Genomic DNA, 18,341 nt, shown 5'->3' on the forward strand with positions numbered 1-18,341 from the left:
ATTTATATAATATATACATACTTTAATATTATATTGGTCCACTGAGTATACATATTTTAACAAAAGATAAGAATCTATGTAATCCAGTTAAACACACATAAGATTAAGGTATACTTATTACATCAAAAGTTGGTGTTTATAAGTTACAGATACTTAGTACTTTCCAGAGTGTTTTTTAATTAAAAAAAATATTTTAAAACCATTTCAAACATCTGTTCATATTCCCAGTGCAAAAGAAGGTTGTTCAAGTCAACTTACCTTTTTCCTAAAGTGTAAGGGGAAGAAAAAAACCCAAAACCCACTACCATTCACAACTCCCAACACTACCTTGTCAATCAACTTTTGCAGTATATCCTTATAACTGGATTAGCTTATCAAAATCAAACCCTTGTGATTATGATTCAGCCCTTGCTTCATATGTATGACTTTCATGCTGAAATGTTTTAATTTATAAAAGTAGAAAAAAGTTAACAGTGCAAGAAAGTGGTTTAAATTTGTTTTATCCTGCAGCAATCCAATTGTGTGTGGAGAGGAAAAAAGCACCATTTCAAGATGAAATAAATTGGATATTTTGGAATTTATTCATAGGCTAGGCAATAAGTTACTCTGATTAACACAGATCAATACACCTTGACTTGGTGACCACAGAGACATTTAATTAGTTTTTAGGTGCATTTTCCTTTATCTTGGTTTTCAATACATTATCTAAATCAGTGACTGATGTTAAAAAAAGTTAAGATTACTCTACAATTTACAGCCTACTTCACAGTCCATTTTAAATTCAGCTTGTCTGCTAGGTCAATTTTACAGGAGATAGGCTTTTAACATGTAAAGAGCTGTGATAATTTGGCAGGTCTCTTCTCTCCCAATTAAAAAAAAGATCTTTTTTTGCTAGCCTGCCAATTTTGTAGGTGAAAGACACAAAGAAAATAAACTATTTTTATCCACAGAGATGGACAAAAAGCAATAATATGATTTAATAAGTCACTTTTTTTCATTTGTATTCAGTGAATGTTTTTACATTTCAAGTAAATTAAGACTTCATTAAAGAAAACAAAACAAAACAAAACAAAATATATATATATACAGAAAGTTAAAGTACCTTCCAGTTCTGGCTAGTTTCTGTTGCAAAAGTAAAACAAATAAGCCCACCATGAACTAAAGAGGACACTGTCATAGCAATGGCAGAATGGCTGCCAGGTTAAGATTTTTGCTCACCTTATATACTGATGGGTATATTTTAAGTGATACTTTTCTCCACTCTCTAGTGCTTAAAATTATGGAGAGGTATCTGTTTATCTAAAATTCTCTAAATCCATAGAAAAAAAAATTTAAATATATTTCACACATGAGGCTTTAACGTTTTTATTTAGGAAAAGATTGAGTCTGAAGCTATAATGGTTCAATCTAAAGCATCCCTCTTTCAATAGTGGAGTCAATTTATGCAAAATATTTTTTCTTATCTATAAAAAACCAAATTGAGCAGTATCTTGATTATAAGGAAATACAAACATATTTTAAACTAGCCAATTTGCTCTATCATAAAAGAAATAGGATGTTCTTTTCCTTCCCCTCTTTCAACCATTTAAATTAGGGGAGAATACTGGCAACTCTAAGAACCCCACTGGCTCTCATCAGAGTAACTATAGAACAAGGGTAGCACAGGGGTGAAACTATTTCTCTATATTCCAGAAGGCAGAAGCTTGGGTGCTCTAGCTTTACAAGTAAAGGTAGCACAGGCAGGGAAAAGCTCACACTAAATGCACACCAGAACAGGGGCCTAGGTGATGTTTGTGTTACCGCTTTTACAGGGGGAAAAAAAAAAGACAAATCTGAAATGGGAGTTTAAAAAAAACAAAACTTTTGTCACATTTACAGGAATCTCAAACCTTTTGTATTCCCATGCTCATAGGTAGTTTTGATACACATTGTAAATAGCTTCAGTATTCAGGAAGGAGAGTACTATGTGGTTGACAAAGAACAGGAGAATTCTTCATGCTTCTGATATTTCAGATTTGCTGAGTGCAATAGCCAGTTCTAAGTCTTCTTGCTCTTGCTGATTCAGTCGGGCAAGCCTCTGCTCTTCCTCTCTCTCACTTTCCCTCTTGGCCCACTCAATCATGTCTTCTTCAGAGGGATACTGCCAGTTAAAAGACAAATGAACAAACAAATGAATCAATTCATGAGTAGAACAAATACAAAGAAAAGAAGGAAAAACAGCTTTTACAAGAGGATATTTAACTACTAGTTTCATCTGAAGGACTCTGGGAATAGTCTTATTTGTTACTTGTTAATTTTTTTTTCTGAAAACACATTTAGTCAGTTATTAAAATATGATTTAATCTTAAAAATTAATGCAGTCTACAGATAGTCTATAAAACTGAACATTAAAACATCATTTTTAAAAAACATTTTTAAAAAGTGGAAATTCTTAAGGTGAATCAGGAGATTTAAAAACAAGAGAGGGCTAGCATTTTTACCTAATGTAAAACATTTACTACTACAACATCAGTGAGCATCCTCATATGATAAATCATTTTCAACTTAATCCATTGGTGATTTCCTACCTTATCCTAGCCCTTCAGGTACAGAAAAATTATGAAGCAAAGAATATACTACACATAAATTTTGCTACACATAAAATAAGAGTACAGTGTATACTAAACAAGCTGTGAACCTAATCAATTCTTAAAATGCATTTTAAAGATTTTGGCTGGCATTGAGAACTTTCTGACCCAGTCCAAATAAAACCTTAATGCTGGTAATTATTAAGTCAAGAAAATATATTTATCTACCCAAAACAGCAACTGTGGCAGATACTAAATTACAAAATTCTACTTGGTTTCGAGTCCTGTCATATAGAGGTATACCATAACAGGATGAATACCACAATAGGGTAAAGTGAAAGAAACTGCCAGGCTTTTTGAAAATGGTAGCTTTTTCCCTAGGGAATTAGATGGCCTTTGAAACTTATAATACCTAACAAATCTCTAATAATTAAAAAAAAAAGAAGGCATTTTTATTATGAGCTGCTTAATATTATACTACACTGAGATTTTGGAGCATGAAATAAGCAAAAAGCCTTAGCTATTGTTCAAGACTCATTCCAACCAGGTTTTGACTCGCTGAAATCATATTTAAGATATTAAATGCCACAAACTGCCAGAAGGTTACTTTATATTAAGAGGATTATACTAAGAAGAGCAAGTCTGGATTCTCTGCTTGAAACAACTCAAATTCCACCTAATAAAAGTCAGTATAATTCTGACTCTCCATTTTCCAGCATTCAAAATATTGATTCCTATTTTGTTCATTCACAGTCAGAAGAAGTCACTGAAACTTAAGAGTACAGATTCAAAAGCTGGGTAGCTCAGTCTAATTCTGTCTTCCTTAGATGCAGGCAGATTCCTGACTACCTCCTTTCTGACTAGAAATGGCTACAGGGATAAGGCCACCAGCTGAGTGACCCAATGCTACACTGAGGGAAACATTAGGCAGATTGTGGTCAGAGTCACCTGGCCACTAGATCTCTTATTTCTAAAATCATCTCAAGGGCTTAAGGTATCAAGTAGAGGAAAATTGCTTTGTCATAAAATAGACAGTGATAACGAAGGTCATTTTACCCCCCCAAAAAAAACCATTTGGGAAAACGAAACACTGTTAGTTACTCTAAGAATTAAAAGCAAAAACAAAAACCCTATCTTTATCTAAATAATGATGGAATACATGTCATTGCTTAATGTCCCTCCAGAGTGACACTTCCAGTTGGCTGTCCCATTTCTGTGATCTTATAGGCCCTGCCTATGCTCTTATCACAGTATGCCTCTATTGTCTTTACTGGCCTGCCTATTTTAGTTAGCTCTGGGAGGATGCAGAGTAAATACGGAATGCTAGTGAATTAGAGGGCTCCAAATAATTAAAGATTGGTTAGCTCTTGACAATAATATTTATTTAATAAACCTGACATTTACATTTTAAGAACACTATTATATGAAACCAGAGTTTTATTTTCTATTCAAAGAATTCCTGGCCCTATCCTCTCATATAATAGTTGCTGACTAGTCTCCAGGAATCATCAAGGCTTTATACACAAACACACATACACAGTTACAAATACACAAACTCATTATTGGCATTATTCATCCAGAGGGCAGACAGCAAATGACTCTCTAATGGCCCATCATCCATAACAATCTGCAAAATAATAACTGTCAGAATTTTATTTATATTATTTACCAAGACAAAGAGAAGGGTTTGGCAAAACAACTGGTATGTATCCCAAGAACTAAGATACTACAATCATCGGAGCAATGAAATACTTTTTAAACCAGCAAACAGAATCAAACAGAGTTTTTTTAGTTGGGGGAAGAATAAAGATCATTTTTAATATGTTGCTGAATTTAGTTGAAACAACGCAAATTTGGCAGACTCCAAAATAATCTTTGCAAACTCTTTAAACTGTAAGTGGAAAGATTTTTCCCCCAAACAGCCCATTCACAGTACTTACAGCACTGAAGTTAGCAAAATTGCTTGGGTCAGCCTCTTTATTGGTAGTGGTAGTAGTAGTAGAAGAAGTAAATGGATCACAAAACATATCAGGATCTTTTTCTTTGGGGCTATCATTGCCTGGGAAAGGCTGAAATGGATCATTCAGTTTAAAGGGATCAGAAGAATCCAATTTGCTGATGGGTCTTTTCCCTGGATCAAAATCATTACAATTAACTCAACCAGCAAATATGGCAAACACAAACACACAAGAACACTGAACACAGGGAGCATTAAAGAACTGGGGGTGAGGAGTGGGGGTCAGTACCTAAAACACATTCTTAATATAGTCTTAAATGATCACAACCAACAGTCTGTCCTCAAAATTTGCACACACAACCTCTCAAATACATTCCAACTCCATGTAGCTAAATGGAAAAACAGCAAAGAGGGAGGCAATGGGCCAGGAATCTTACCTGCCCAGAGAGTTAACCTTCTCTTCTCCCAAAGGAGCATGTTCCTTTGGAAGAAGAGAGAGAGGAATGGATAAAACAGGAGGAGAATGACAAAAATAATAACAAAAATGGCCTCTGCTGTGATAACCTCTGCCTGATACAGTTATCCAATAGTGGCAGTAAGGGCAAATGATCTTTGAAAAATGCCAACATTCTGATTTTTCTCTGGATCTATATGTAACACCTGGGAGCATGAAATTAAAAACTACTTTGGTAAAGCCTACCTACTTCTTGCCATCTACAATATTTCAAACTGATGAATAAAGAGAAAGTTCTGAAGCCCATTGCCTAAACATTTGTGGTTGCTGATAAACTAACCTTTGACCAAACAACAGCATACTGTTGCTCATTAATTCATCACCACTTTCACACAAGTATTCTAATATTAAAAACTTAAACTTAGTACTTCCTGAAGAAAAGATAATAAGAACAGGTGTTAAAATATCTTCAAATATATATTTTTCCTAAAGATGTGTTAAGCTGGTAACAGCAATTATAACAACAGATTCTTTCTGTCACCGTAGCAGCTTACAAAAGGTGTTCACATCTCATGTCTCAAAGGATCCTTCCAACAATCCTGAGAAGGAAGGCAACATTAGAATTAATGTCACCATCTAATAGCTCAGATAGCTGAGGTTCAGACATGAAGTTACACACTCAAGATGACAGAGCTAGTCAGAGGATATTCAGAATTAGAACCCAGATCTTTAAGCTCCCAGTTCAACAAACCATCCTTCTTTCCTTGACTTTTCTACAGTGATATATACTCACTTTGCTGAAGTCTTAGATTTAGTTACAGCACTAGTATATTAGTTTACTTAGAATTTTAAAAATAACCTCACTATTGGCATCTTACAGGTGTAAAACTTAAATGAGCAAATTAACTGTCATTTGTTTTTTAATATATTTTGACAACCTTGTCCTCTAGTGATATACAATACAGGCTACTTTTCCTTAAAAGATAGAACTCACTTAACTTGTTTATCTGATTTTTCAACAGGTAGTTGGGTATTAACAATTTTATTTGCAATTCTATAAATTAAAGAAGAAGAAAAAATCTGCCCAAGAAATACCATGGGAGGCTATTAAGAAAAGGCAAGAATAAAAATCTATAACTATTGTGGCTGAAAATTTACCAAGGAATGATATATGATTTAAACAATAATGTACCAGATGTGTCTTCTCACAAAACAACCTAGCAGCATTACAATTATTCAGGGGACTGCCTTTTTAGCACTTCTCATGAACTTTACTATCTTCATCAAAAACAAACAAAACCCCTTTCTTTTGTATAGTGCTAAACAAAACGAAACAAAAAAATAAGAATAGTAAGAATTTGTTTCTGGACCAAAGACATCACTTCTATAAAATAAAAGCATCTCTTATGAAGTGAGGTAAAATAATATTTTCCTTCAAGAAAACAATACTTTTAAAATTCTGATACCAAAAAGCTAAATTCTGGTTACCAAAAAGGCCATATATTCTCACATAAAAGGACTTAAGGAAGACTTTACATTTAGCAGGAAAGGAAAAGGACTTAGAATTAATCTTCACTTACAGAAACTTCTTAGAATACCAAAGTGCAGGAAACTGTTGTTCAAATGGTAATCAATGAGCTTCCAAAAAGCAACAGATTTCATTGGTACTTTCCTTTTTTTTTTCATTTACTACCTCTCTAAAATGATTTTAAAAGAAATTAGCTCTTGCCGGAAAAGTAGTTCATGACAGTTACACAGGCTGGCCTTTTAGCCACATGTCTGTAATTCTGCATTGAGATCAGAACAGATGATAGCAGCAGGCTTCTGCTGTGTTTTTTGACTTGTTTTGTTTAAGGGCCTTTATATAAAGTCTACAGATAAGGCCCCACAATACTTTCGGAAAGAAAAAGAAAGTTGTTGATTTAGGAAAGGTACCAACTCTCATACCAGGTGGTGGTGGGCAGGGTCTTGTTGGAGTTCCGATCTTTGGTGGCAGTGCTGGAGGTACATCTTCATTTTTGACAGATGTTTCCTCAAGCATATTTTTTGCAATGACCACACTGTTGATGGAGCTTGATGAGGCTGAACTAAAAGGATCTTCATTGCTGACCTTCGTTTGAAAAGAAATATTTACTCATGGTTATATATATTGTGCCACTCAAACTGTACATGGTTACATAGCATTTGGAGGAGTGATCTTCAGTGTCACACAGCTTTATTTATTTCAATTCTGAGAGCACTAACATTTTAACCTTTGCATACAGAAAACGGAAAAAAAATTTTTAATTGTTCTATATGAGTAGTGATCATAACATCACAACTTATTAAGAGCAACAGATCATACCAAAACGAGCCAACTCTGGATTAAAGGTTTGTCAAGATTCAGGTGATACAAAACTACTGAGGCCGATTTTAAAAGGACTAATATTTTTCTTCACGTGAATATCTGATCCAAATGATAAAGAGAAAAATACTGATTCCATACTTCCTAATGCACTTAAATATAGGAACGATTTAATACTAATGTCAAAGAAAATGGCATCTTGAAAAACATTAACATCTTGAAAGTCAATTTTTTTAAAGCAAACTGATCCCACGGAATGATGTCATATTGTGGGTCTGAAGTCCTGGCCTTTCTAATACATGGAGTAATGAAAGATTCACTTTTGTATGATGAATTGGATATTACAATTTAAGCCAGTGTTTTTCTTAAGTAGCACTACTGACATTTTGGGATATAACTGTGTTGTGGGGGCTGGACACTGCAATGCAGGATGTTGAATAGCATCCCTGGTCTCTATCCATTAGATATGAATAGCCCTTCTCCTCAGCTGTGACAACCAAAAATGTCCCTAGATATTGCCAAATGTTTCCTGGCAGTTGGCGGGTGGGGGGAATAACACCCAGTGGAGAACCAATGCTAGATACAATTTGACATATACTCTAATTTCACTCTTTTGGCCTGAGTCAATCCTAGGGCTAAACTGGAAATAGGTAGTGGACATACAGTGCTAGGCTATTAATTATCTTAATACTAACGTTAACAGCCTCAGAACATAAAACCAAGTAACCAGTGCAGAGAGAATGGAATGAATGCCCAGATTTTACAGCTATTGACTCAGACCAGTCAACATGGGAAAAATGTAGTTCAATTGGAAGAAACATGTTTAAAAAGACTGAAGACTTTTAAAGTTGTTGAGCAAACCTGTCAGTAGAAAATTATAATTTTTTGTACTATCGTCATTGTTTTTGTGCATAGAAATGTCTACTTTGTTTATATCTTATATTTCATTTCTGTCTGAAATCAACATTTGCTGTGACTTACTGAAATCAGGTTGAAATGTCTGTGAGTAGGTCATAAAATGGAAAGGAAGGGTTGCTCCTTTGGTGGAAACAGTATATTTTACCTTCCCACTAATAACTGAGATTACCTTTGACAATGTGCTGAAGTCAGCAAATCCATCTTCAAATGATTCATTTCCAAAAACAGAAGCAAAGGGGTCTATGGCTAAAATGAATAAAGAAAATCAATGCAACAGGACAGAAAGACATCAAATTTCATGTCCTCTTTTGATTAGTAATATTCAGACAAATGAAAAATATCTAATCCCAAATATTAGTCCCTGAATTTACAATATAAGCCCACAAAGACAGCTGAGCACATCGATATCCCCACTGATGAATGATTTAAGAATCAAAAACAAGTGAATTGGGCTTCCTAGGTGGTGCAGTGGTTAAGAATCCACCTGCCAATGCAGGAGACATGGGTTCGATCCCTGCTCCAGGAAGATCCCACATGCCGCGGAGCAACTAAGCCCGTGCACCACAACCATTGAGCCTGCGCTTTAGAGCCCATGAGCCACAACTATTGAGCCCATGTGCTTCAACTACTGAAGCCCACGTGCCTAGAGCCCGTGTTCTGCAACAAGAGAAGCCACGGCAATGAGGAGCCCGCGCACCACAACAAAGAGTAGCCCCCACTCACCGCAACTAAAGAAAGCCCACACACAGTAAAAAAGACCCAACACAGCCAATAAAATAAACAAACAAACAAATAAACAAGTGAACTAACTCTAGGTAAAGTGTTTACCCAACTAAGGCTTTGGAATACACGTCAAATAATATAGCTCCCATGTGCTTAAACTACTTCTAATAAAGACATTAAGAACTTAAAAAAAAAAAAAACCTACACACCATTAATTCCACTTTTCACACAAATCCTTCAAGGCCCATCTGAAATGCTACCATATCCACAAAGCCTGGAATAACTTAGGTGTCTCTAATTTGCGCAGCAAGAAGTGATTCTTTTCCTTCTTTATGGCACTGACTGCATTCCAGTTTGTATTATGGTTACCTGTGATTGATATATCACTCTTACTAGATTGTAAGGTCCTTAAAAACAAGGAATAACACTTATCCAATGAAGAACGAATGGTCTTGAACCATTCATTGACCATATATAAAATTCAAGAAAATAAGAAGATAGAGTTCCTACCTCTGAAAAGCTCACAGTATAGTGAGAGACATATAAACGAACAATGATACAATAATCTTAAATGAGCTATTAGAGAGGTATAAAAAACCTGCAGTAGAAGCCACTAACTGTCTGGGAGAATAGGGAAAAGCATCAAAGAAGCCATTACATTTGAGCTAGGTCTTTTAAATAAGGGAAAGAATTTGCTGAATAGATGGAGGTGAGGGAGAGAAAGCTATTCCAGGCAGAAGGAACAGTAATTGCAAAAGCAATATTTAATCACTGCCCCACAGGCCATGAGAAGTTATCTCTTCCATCATAGTGCACTTAACAAATGGACTAACATCTTCAGCTGGAACAAGCTGACTGACTTTGAGATAGGTTTCGTATGTTCAGGCACAAAGGCTACCAATAAGATCAAAGAATATTTATAGGAATTGCTGCTTGACATAGGAAAATAGAAAGAAACAAAAGGAGAAGGGAATCTCAAAAGAGAGGGTAAGAAAGAGCAAAAGGCACAGAAAAATGCTCTTTGTTCTTCCTAAACTTTTCGTCTTTATATCAAATCTGTTTTAGGACAGAAGTGTGCTCACCCACTCACTTAAATGTGTAAAGTATGCCTTTACCTCTAAAAATGAGTACACCATGGATACAAACAGAAGAGGGGCAAGGAAGATATTTATTATTTTTGTTTGTCTTGTCACCAAGACAGGCATGAGGTGCGTAGAAGCAGAGAAAATCAGTCCTTTAGGGACACACCAACAACTATGAACCTGAGGAGGATGTTGAAAGTCCAGAGTTACAGGAAATCCTACAGCTTTAGCCATAAAAGATGCTTTTGTATTACTACACAGCTGTGGAGTCCCACAGTCTGAGGCCCAGCCTACTCATGGGTGCTGTTTCAGCTTTCCCTTCTTTCTCCTCCTCTTCCTGTAACTCCTGATGCAGTGACAGCTGAGGCACAGCCTGAGCAGGATGCAAATGCTCTCCTGACTGGTAGAAGGGTAATGATGGAAAAGGAGATGGGCTTATTTCACTGGAAAGGCTGAAAAACCTGCTTCATGCTTTTGCTCTGCCCTTGTCCCATAGCTTTTATAAGCAGTCGTAATACATGTGGCAACAGTGCTGACTTAGGTCAGGTTTGACCAAAATATCATGAAGTGTACATTGTGAAAGACACTAAAAAAAGCCATGACCTTTGTGTATGAAGAATATGCTACATGTAGTTTACTAGAGTTTCTCTACACTTTCTTCATCATAATAAATGACCTATTCAGCAATGGTCCAAACACTGGCGAATGTATCCTAGATGAATGACAAAGCATTTTTGCCCAAACTGGGAAAATAAGACTTTGGAAAGAACTTTCTCAGATGCTGATCATGGTTGATATGAAGCAGAGGCCTGTCCAGAAACTGGAAGGACTCACTGAGCGTGAACCTGTTCAGATTATATGCGAGACACCTGCTGAGGAGTCCCAGAAATACTGGGAGAGGAACTCAGTAGGTGGCTTTCTTTTTCTTGAGGCACACAGAAGCCATGGGTCACCAGAATCAGGCTTTGAATGCAAATGTGATCTGATTAGCATCTCTTCTGCCCAAGAATAAGGGTGATGATCACTTTGGAGAAATACAAAAAAGCATAATTTTAAAAATCATCTATAATCTGATTAGCAGAAATAAGCCTGAGGAGAGGGGTTGAGGAATGGGCAGTGGGTGAGGGGATCAAGAGGTACAAACTGTCAGTCATAAAATAAGTAAGTCATGGGATATAACATAGAGCATGGGGACTAAAGTTAATAACACTGTATTGCAAATTTGAAAGTTGCTAAGAAAGTAAATCAATTTCATAATTTCATATGGTGATAGATGGTAAATAGACTTATTGAGGTGATCATTTTGCAACGCACACAAATGCTGAATCATTGTTGTACACTGAAATTAACAAAATGCATGTCAATTATACTTCAATTCAAAAGAAAGAAAAGAAAGAAAGAAAGAACCCTTACCAATATTTTAGCATACTTCTATAACAGCTTTTTTTCCTGGTATTTTTTTCCTTACATATTAGAAATCATACTATGCTGACATGCTTTTCTGTGAGGTGTGAATGATAAAGCTACGTTTTAGGCATATCACTTTTTACCCCTTTACCCTGATTTAATTCATAGCAATCATCATACCTGACACGCTATATATTTGTTTATATAAGCTCTATAAAGACAGGAACTTTGTTTTGTTCACTACTGTATCCTCAAGGCCTAGAACAAGGTCTGTTCTAGGCCTCATATTTGTTGAAAATATTGAAGGAAAAAAGGGACAGAAACCATCTAGTTACTAAGGATCTTCCAAACAGATACCATAACACTTCTTAGTACAACCAGCTGACCACCAAGGACTAAGGGAAAACTTAAGGCTCACAAATAATCCCCACAGAACAGCTGTCTACCAAAGAATCCTGGGAGGAGGAAGAAACCTTTTTTTTTCCCCATGACCCATTCACAATCCATAAGGTAATTAAGCTCAAGCTCACAGAAAACTTTCAAGAGATACAGGTGAATCATAGTCATTAGTAAAGGATCTACTTTCTCAAGCTGGTCTCCAATTAGTTCACTCATTCACTGACCCACTAATCCACTCACATTTATTAAGCATCTTTTATGTTCAAGCCTAGGTACTAGGGACTTAGAGGGAAATAAGACACAACATCAACCATCAAGGAACTCATGATTTAACTGAGTGATATACATGTATACAACCGCTACACAGTTAAGTGTTAAAGCTCAAAGAGAGTAAAGGAGAAATATCACCTAGATTTATGTGGAAGGAGCAAAAAAGATTTTACAAAAAAGTTTTCACTTTCTTTTACTTGTGGACAGAAAGGAAGTGGGAGGAGAGAGATATACACTCACCATACACATATATATACCTGCTCTTGCACACACATTTTTCCATTCAAAAATTAAGTGGCCTTGAAGAAACATTCATGGCCTGTGGTTTGCAGAAATGGAGAAAATTAGAGAAGAAACATGAAAGAAAGCAGAGGCTAAGAATTGTAAAATATACAAACTGCATGCTTAGCCTGAATCATCGTCTGTAAAAATGAAGACCTACTTGGCATTTTACTAATGTTGGTGTCAAAGACGCTCTGGGGACACCATGAGCTCCCTTCTATATCCTCAGAATGTTATAAAGCTTTAATTAAGAATTCAAGGGACTTCCCTGGCAGTCTAGTGGTTAAGACTCCGCTCTTCCACTGCAGGGGGCGCGGGTTCGATCCCTGGTCGGGGAAATAAGATTCTGCATGCCGCATGGTGCAGCCAAAAAATTTAAAAATTTAAAAATAAAATTTAAAAGAATTCTTCAAATTCTTGATAGTCACCATCAATGCAAAATTTCATTTGTACAGGTAGCTAGTGGCAAATAACAGAAGATCATTAAAAAAAAAAAGAACCGGAAAGATTCTGCATCTTCTCAGTTAGGAGTTAGTAAAATATTCCATGCAAAAAATTTTATGGCACCAGAATCAATCTCATTTATAATGAAGCCTAAAAAGAACATTTACAAGTCAAAATAAAGTATATGTAGAAACTGAGTAACCTGAATTTGCTTTCTTTAGTTTTCCTAATTAGTCTGTAATGTGTCTACCACCAGGAGCAAATGCTAAAAACAAAAAATTCAAATGTGAGACAAAATAATTAAAAATATTTAACATCCTTCTATTACTGTCATAACTACTATATTTTAAAGGTAGGAGTAGAGTGATTTATCATTTAATTTTTAATAACAAAAATTTACCCATATGCTTTTAATTTATTTTGAAAGCTTACAATTCCCCTGTTCTGTGGGATTAATCTTTTTTTTGGGGGGGGGGATTAATCTTATATTCCCAAACAAAGCTGAGTATAAGGAGGAACAGACAATCAGGGTCCAACTCTGAGTAAAAGAACAAGACTTGGCAGTTTACTGAAGATGAGGAATGATAGAGAAGTTTAGGATGATTGGCTGAGGGCCAATAATAGTGTCATTAGTACAGAAAGTAGAATGTAGAAGGAGGTAAAGCTTTGCTCTTTGTTATTGTTTATACCCTACTTTGAAGGAGAGACTAATTGGAAAAAATGACTATTAATTTTAAGCACTGTTGAGCTCGACACCTAAGGAGAAATATCCAGCAAGCAGGCAACTTGAAGGTACTGGAGGCTCAGGAGAGAGTTCAGGCACAGAGGACAAAATCTAGGAGTCATCAGGAAACAGGCCGTACTTGAAGGCATGGAACCGGACACCACCACCATAGGAAGTGTGTATTAAGAGAAGGACAGGAGCATCAGGCTAAATACAGAACTAAAAAGATCGCCTCACTCTTCAGCTTTTTTCTCCAGGACATTGAGATTACTCTCTTGCTCTTGTTCTGAATAAAAGGAGACATCAGTCCCAGATACCTCCTGGGAGCAAACTGGCCTGAGGGAACAGAGCCCAGCACAATACAGGGCAACTGGATCATTTTTTTTAGAACATATTGTATCAGCAGTTCTCAAAGTGTGGTCTACACATGTCAGAAGTCCCCCAAAACCCCCTTTAGGGAGGTCTGTAAGGTCAAAACCATTTTCAGAATATGAAAATGTTATTTATCTTCCTCACTGTATTATTTGCAACAGTGTTGCAAAACCAGTGGTGGGTTAAAAAAAAAAAAGGTGGGTGCCTTAGTGGGAATCAAGGCAGTGGCACCAAACTGTACTGGTTGGTAGCAATTGTATTGTTCACCATCGCAAACTCACGGGGGGAAAAAAAGGCCAGTTGCACTTATGAATGTCTGTTCTTGATGAATCAATAAAAACTATTAATTTAAAACAAACTGTGACCCTTAGGTACACATCTTTTAAAAATTATGAAAGACAAAATGAGAAATACACACAAAGCACTTCTGCTGAGTACCAAAGTATAATGGTTACCTGGAGGAAAAGCACTTAAGAAACAAGGTGAACTAGCTGCTTTTTTCATGGAACACCATTTTTCCTTGAAAGAAGTGACAGATAAACAATGGTTATTCAGATTTAGGCATTTGGCAACATTTCTTCCTAAATAGAGTCTGTCATTTTAAGGAAAACAACAAAGTATTTGTTGCAAATGATAAAAACTGAAGCTTTCAAGTAAAAATTAGAATCTTGGAAAGATTTACCTGCCTTGTGAGTTTAACATTATACCAATATTTAAAAGACTCTCATGAGATGGATGGTGATAACAATAAATGTGATTTAAAAAATATTCATAATGAAATGTCTCAACATTTGGAAGACATGCATAACTCAGTGAACCAGTATTTTCCAAATGATCAATGCATGTTACAAAATCATATATGGATAAAGGTCCATTCAATGTGCAATAAAGACTAATGGAGTTTAACATAACAGAGCATGAAAAATTCACTGATACAGTTTCATATTCCATATTGTAATTAACTTTGAAGAGACTAACATTTGTTGAATTTTGGTATAGTATCAAAGAAGAACATCCACAATTGAAAAGGTTATTAAAATACTCCTCCCCTTTCCAGCTATGTATCTGCGTGAGGCAGATCTTCATTTCACAGACTTCAAGCAAAACACATAGTGTAGCACACTGAATGGAGAAGCAGACGTGAGGATTCAGCCGTCTTCTATTAAGCCAGGCATTCAAAGAGCTTTGCAAAAATGTATAAACAATGCTACTTTTCTCACAATTTTTATTTTTTGGTTTGGAGATATTTTTTCTTTAAAAATATGTTATTTATGTTAGTTTGTAATGGGTTTTGTTTTTAAATGAATTAAAAATTTTTAATTTCTCAGTTTTAATTTCTAATATAGTAAAGACTGATAAGACCTACATAAACAAAAGCTCTTTGAGGGTCTTCATTTTTTAAAAAAAATTTATTCATTAATTCATTTATTTATTTATTTTTAGCTGTGTTGGGTCTTCATTGTTGCACGTGGGCTTTCTCTAGTTGCAGTGAGCAGGGGCTACTCTTCGTTGTGGTGCATGGGCTTCTCATTGCAGTGGCTTCTCTTGTTGCGGTGCACAGGCTCTAGGCACACAGCTTCAGTAGTTGTGGCATGTGGGCTCAGTAGTTGTGGCTCACAGGCTCCAGAGCACAGGCTCAGTAGTTGTGGCACACTGGCTTAGTTCTTCTGCAGTATATGGGATCTTCCCGGACCAGGGCTCAAACCCATGTCCCCTGCATTGGCAGGTGGATTCTTAACCACTGTGCCACCAGGGAAGTCCCTTCATTCATTTTTAAAAGGGGTCCTGAGACCAAAAAGCTTGATAATCTCCAAAGTCACTACCTTTGTTTGCCTCAAATAACCCACTTTTTTCCAAATTATTTTTTGTTGCTATTTTTGGAATAAGAGCCCAAAGAGGTTGAAGTCTAAATTTTTCTCCCTCTACCCCAAAGAGTCCTCTTATAGACCTTTTATAAGTTTCTTACTAAAATTCTTTTTTTTTAAAGCTCTTTATTGGAGTATAATTGTTTTACACTGTTGTGCCAGTTTCTATTGTACAACAAGGTGAATCAGCTGTATTTACACATATATCCCCATATACCCTCCCTCCTGAGCCTCCCTCCTACCTTCCCTATCCCACCCCTCTAAGTCATCACCAATCAACAAGTTGCTCTCCCTGTGTTATGCAGCAGCCTCCCATTAGCTATCTATTTTACATTTGGTAGTGTATACATGTCAATGCTACTCTCTCACTTCATCCCAGCTTCCCCTTTGCCCCCCACCCTGTGTCTTCAAGTCCTTTCTTTACATCTATATCTTCATCTTATCCTGCCACTGGGTTCATCAGCACCATTTTTTTAGATTCCATATATATGCGTTAGCATACATATTTGTTTTTCTTTTTCTGGCTTACTTCACTCTGTATGACAGACTCTAGGTCCATTCACCTCACTACAAATAACTCAATCTCACTCCTTTTTATGGCTGGGTAATATTCCATTGTATATAATGTACCACATCTTCTTTATCCATTCATCTGTTGATGGGCATTTAGGTTTCTTCCATATCCTGGCTATTGTAAATCATGCTGCAATGAACATTGTGGTACATGTTTCTTTTTGGATTATGGTTTTCTCTGGGTATATGCCCAGGAGTGGGATTGCTGGGTCATATGGTAGTTCCATTTTTAGTTTTTTAAGGAAGCTCCATACTTTTTTCCACAATGGCTGCACCATTTTACATTCCCACCAACAGTGTAGCAAGGTTCCCTTTTCTCCACACCCTCTCCAGCATTTATTGTTTCTAGATTTTTTTGATGATGACCATTCTGACTGGTGTGAGGTGATACTTCACTGTGGCTTTGACTTGCATTTCTCTAATGATTAGTGATGTTGAGCATCTTTTCATGTGTTTGTTAGCCATCTGCATGTCTTCTTTGGAGAAATGTCTATTTAGATCTTCTGCCCATTTGTGGATTGGGTTGTTTGCTTTTTTGATATTGAGCTGCATGAACTACATGTGTATTTTGGAGATTAATCCTTTGTCAGTTGCTTTGTTGGCAAATATTTTCTCCCATTCTGATGGCTGTCTTCTTGTTTGTTTATGGTTTCTTTTGCTGTGCAAAAGCTTTTAAGTTTCATTGGGTCCCATTTGTTTATTCTTGATTTTATTTCCATTACTCTAGGAGGTGGGTCAAAAAGGATCTTGCTTTGATTTATGTCATAGAGTGCTCTGCCTATGTTTTCCTCTAGAAGTTTTATAGTGTTTGGCCTTACATTTAGGTCTTTACCATCTTGAGTTTATTTTTGTGTATGGTGTTAGGAAGTGTTTTAATTTCATTCATTTACATGTAGCTGCCCAATTTTCCCAGCACCACTTATTAAAGAGGTTGTCTTCTTTCCATTGTATATTCTAGCCTCCTTTGTCAAAGATAAGGTGTCCATATGTGCGTAGGTTTATCTCTGGGCTCTCTATTGTGTTCCATTGATCTATATTTCTGTTTTTGTGCCAGTACCATATCGTCTTGATCACTGTAGCCTTGTAGTATAGTCTGAAGTCAGGGAGCCTGATTCCTCCAGCTCCATCTTTCCTTCTCAAGATTGCTTTGGCTATTTGGGGTCTTTTGCATTTCCATACAAATCATAAAATTTCTTGTTCTAGTTCTGTATCTTTCATGTATTTACCTAACATTTTTCATTTGATTGTTTCCCCCATGCTCTCAGTACCCTTCATCAAATTCTGGGTTCCAAAGATACCTTAATTTTTTCATTTACATAGTAAATAAGTAAAGATGGAGGATAATATAGTGGAAAGATAAATGGACATGAACAGAAGCAAACTGATATGTGGTCCTGGGCTCAGCTTCCCTTCCATATATCAAGAAATCAGACTAGATAATAGTTCTCAAATCTTAAATGGAATTCCAATATATAAACCAAGTAAGATGGATTTTAAGAGTTAACTCTAAATTCATTTCAAGTTCAAATTTATAACATTTATTTATCACAATTAAAATGAGAACAATGAAGCAATTTTGATTACTACAAATGCTTAAAGTCAGGGATCAAACTTATTTCTATACTTGGTTTTGGTTGCTCTATTTGAAAAACATAATTCATCCAAGAAAGAAGCTATAACATACATTTTTTGAACAAGTCTTGTAATCTCAGGGTAGTTTACATAAATGTTTATTCAGAAGTTTGCACAAAACTTGATAGTACTTTAAAGCACCAGCGCATCCCAAAATCTGGTTTGTAACAGATATAAATGCATACACCTAACTAACTTGCAGTTTTTAAAAATTCAAAGACACTTAATAAATAATGAAACTAGATTCTGCCAACTCCTTGAAGACCTCTTTGGAGGCTGGTTTCATGGAAAATAATGTGAAAACTCTGGTCCATAGCACATCTAAGGT

At 36.0% G+C, this 18,341-nt stretch overlaps 1 protein-coding gene across 5 annotated transcripts in view; it reads right to left on the reverse strand.

The window, feature by feature from the left end:
- Window positions 1-972: 972 nt before the first annotated feature.
- Window positions 973-18,341, reverse strand: part of EPS15 (epidermal growth factor receptor pathway substrate 15) — a 147,198-nt gene continuing 129,829 nt past the window's right edge. For 3 of the 5 annotated variants that reach the window (XM_057710566.1, XM_057710563.1, XM_057710564.1), the window contains 4 exons: window positions 8,410-8,486; window positions 6,926-7,088; window positions 4,508-4,698; window positions 973-2,140 (listed from right to left, as the gene is read on the reverse strand). In XM_057710566.1, the coding sequence (XP_057566549.1) occupies window positions 1,994-2,140; window positions 4,508-4,698; window positions 6,926-7,088; window positions 8,410-8,486 (578 nt within the window). In that variant the 3' untranslated portion in view covers window positions 973-1,993. Of the gene's footprint in view, window positions 2,141-4,507; window positions 4,699-6,925; window positions 7,089-8,409; window positions 8,487-14,414; window positions 14,463-18,341 lie in introns of those variants that run through there. The other 2 variants (XM_057710565.1, XM_057710567.1) reach the window with 2 other exon arrangements.

The sequence above is a fragment of the Hippopotamus amphibius genome, chromosome 1, assembly GCF_030028045.1.
Source record: "Hippopotamus amphibius kiboko isolate mHipAmp2 chromosome 1, mHipAmp2.hap2, whole genome shotgun sequence".
NCBI classification, from domain to species: Eukaryota; Metazoa; Chordata; class Mammalia; order Artiodactyla; family Hippopotamidae; genus Hippopotamus; species Hippopotamus amphibius.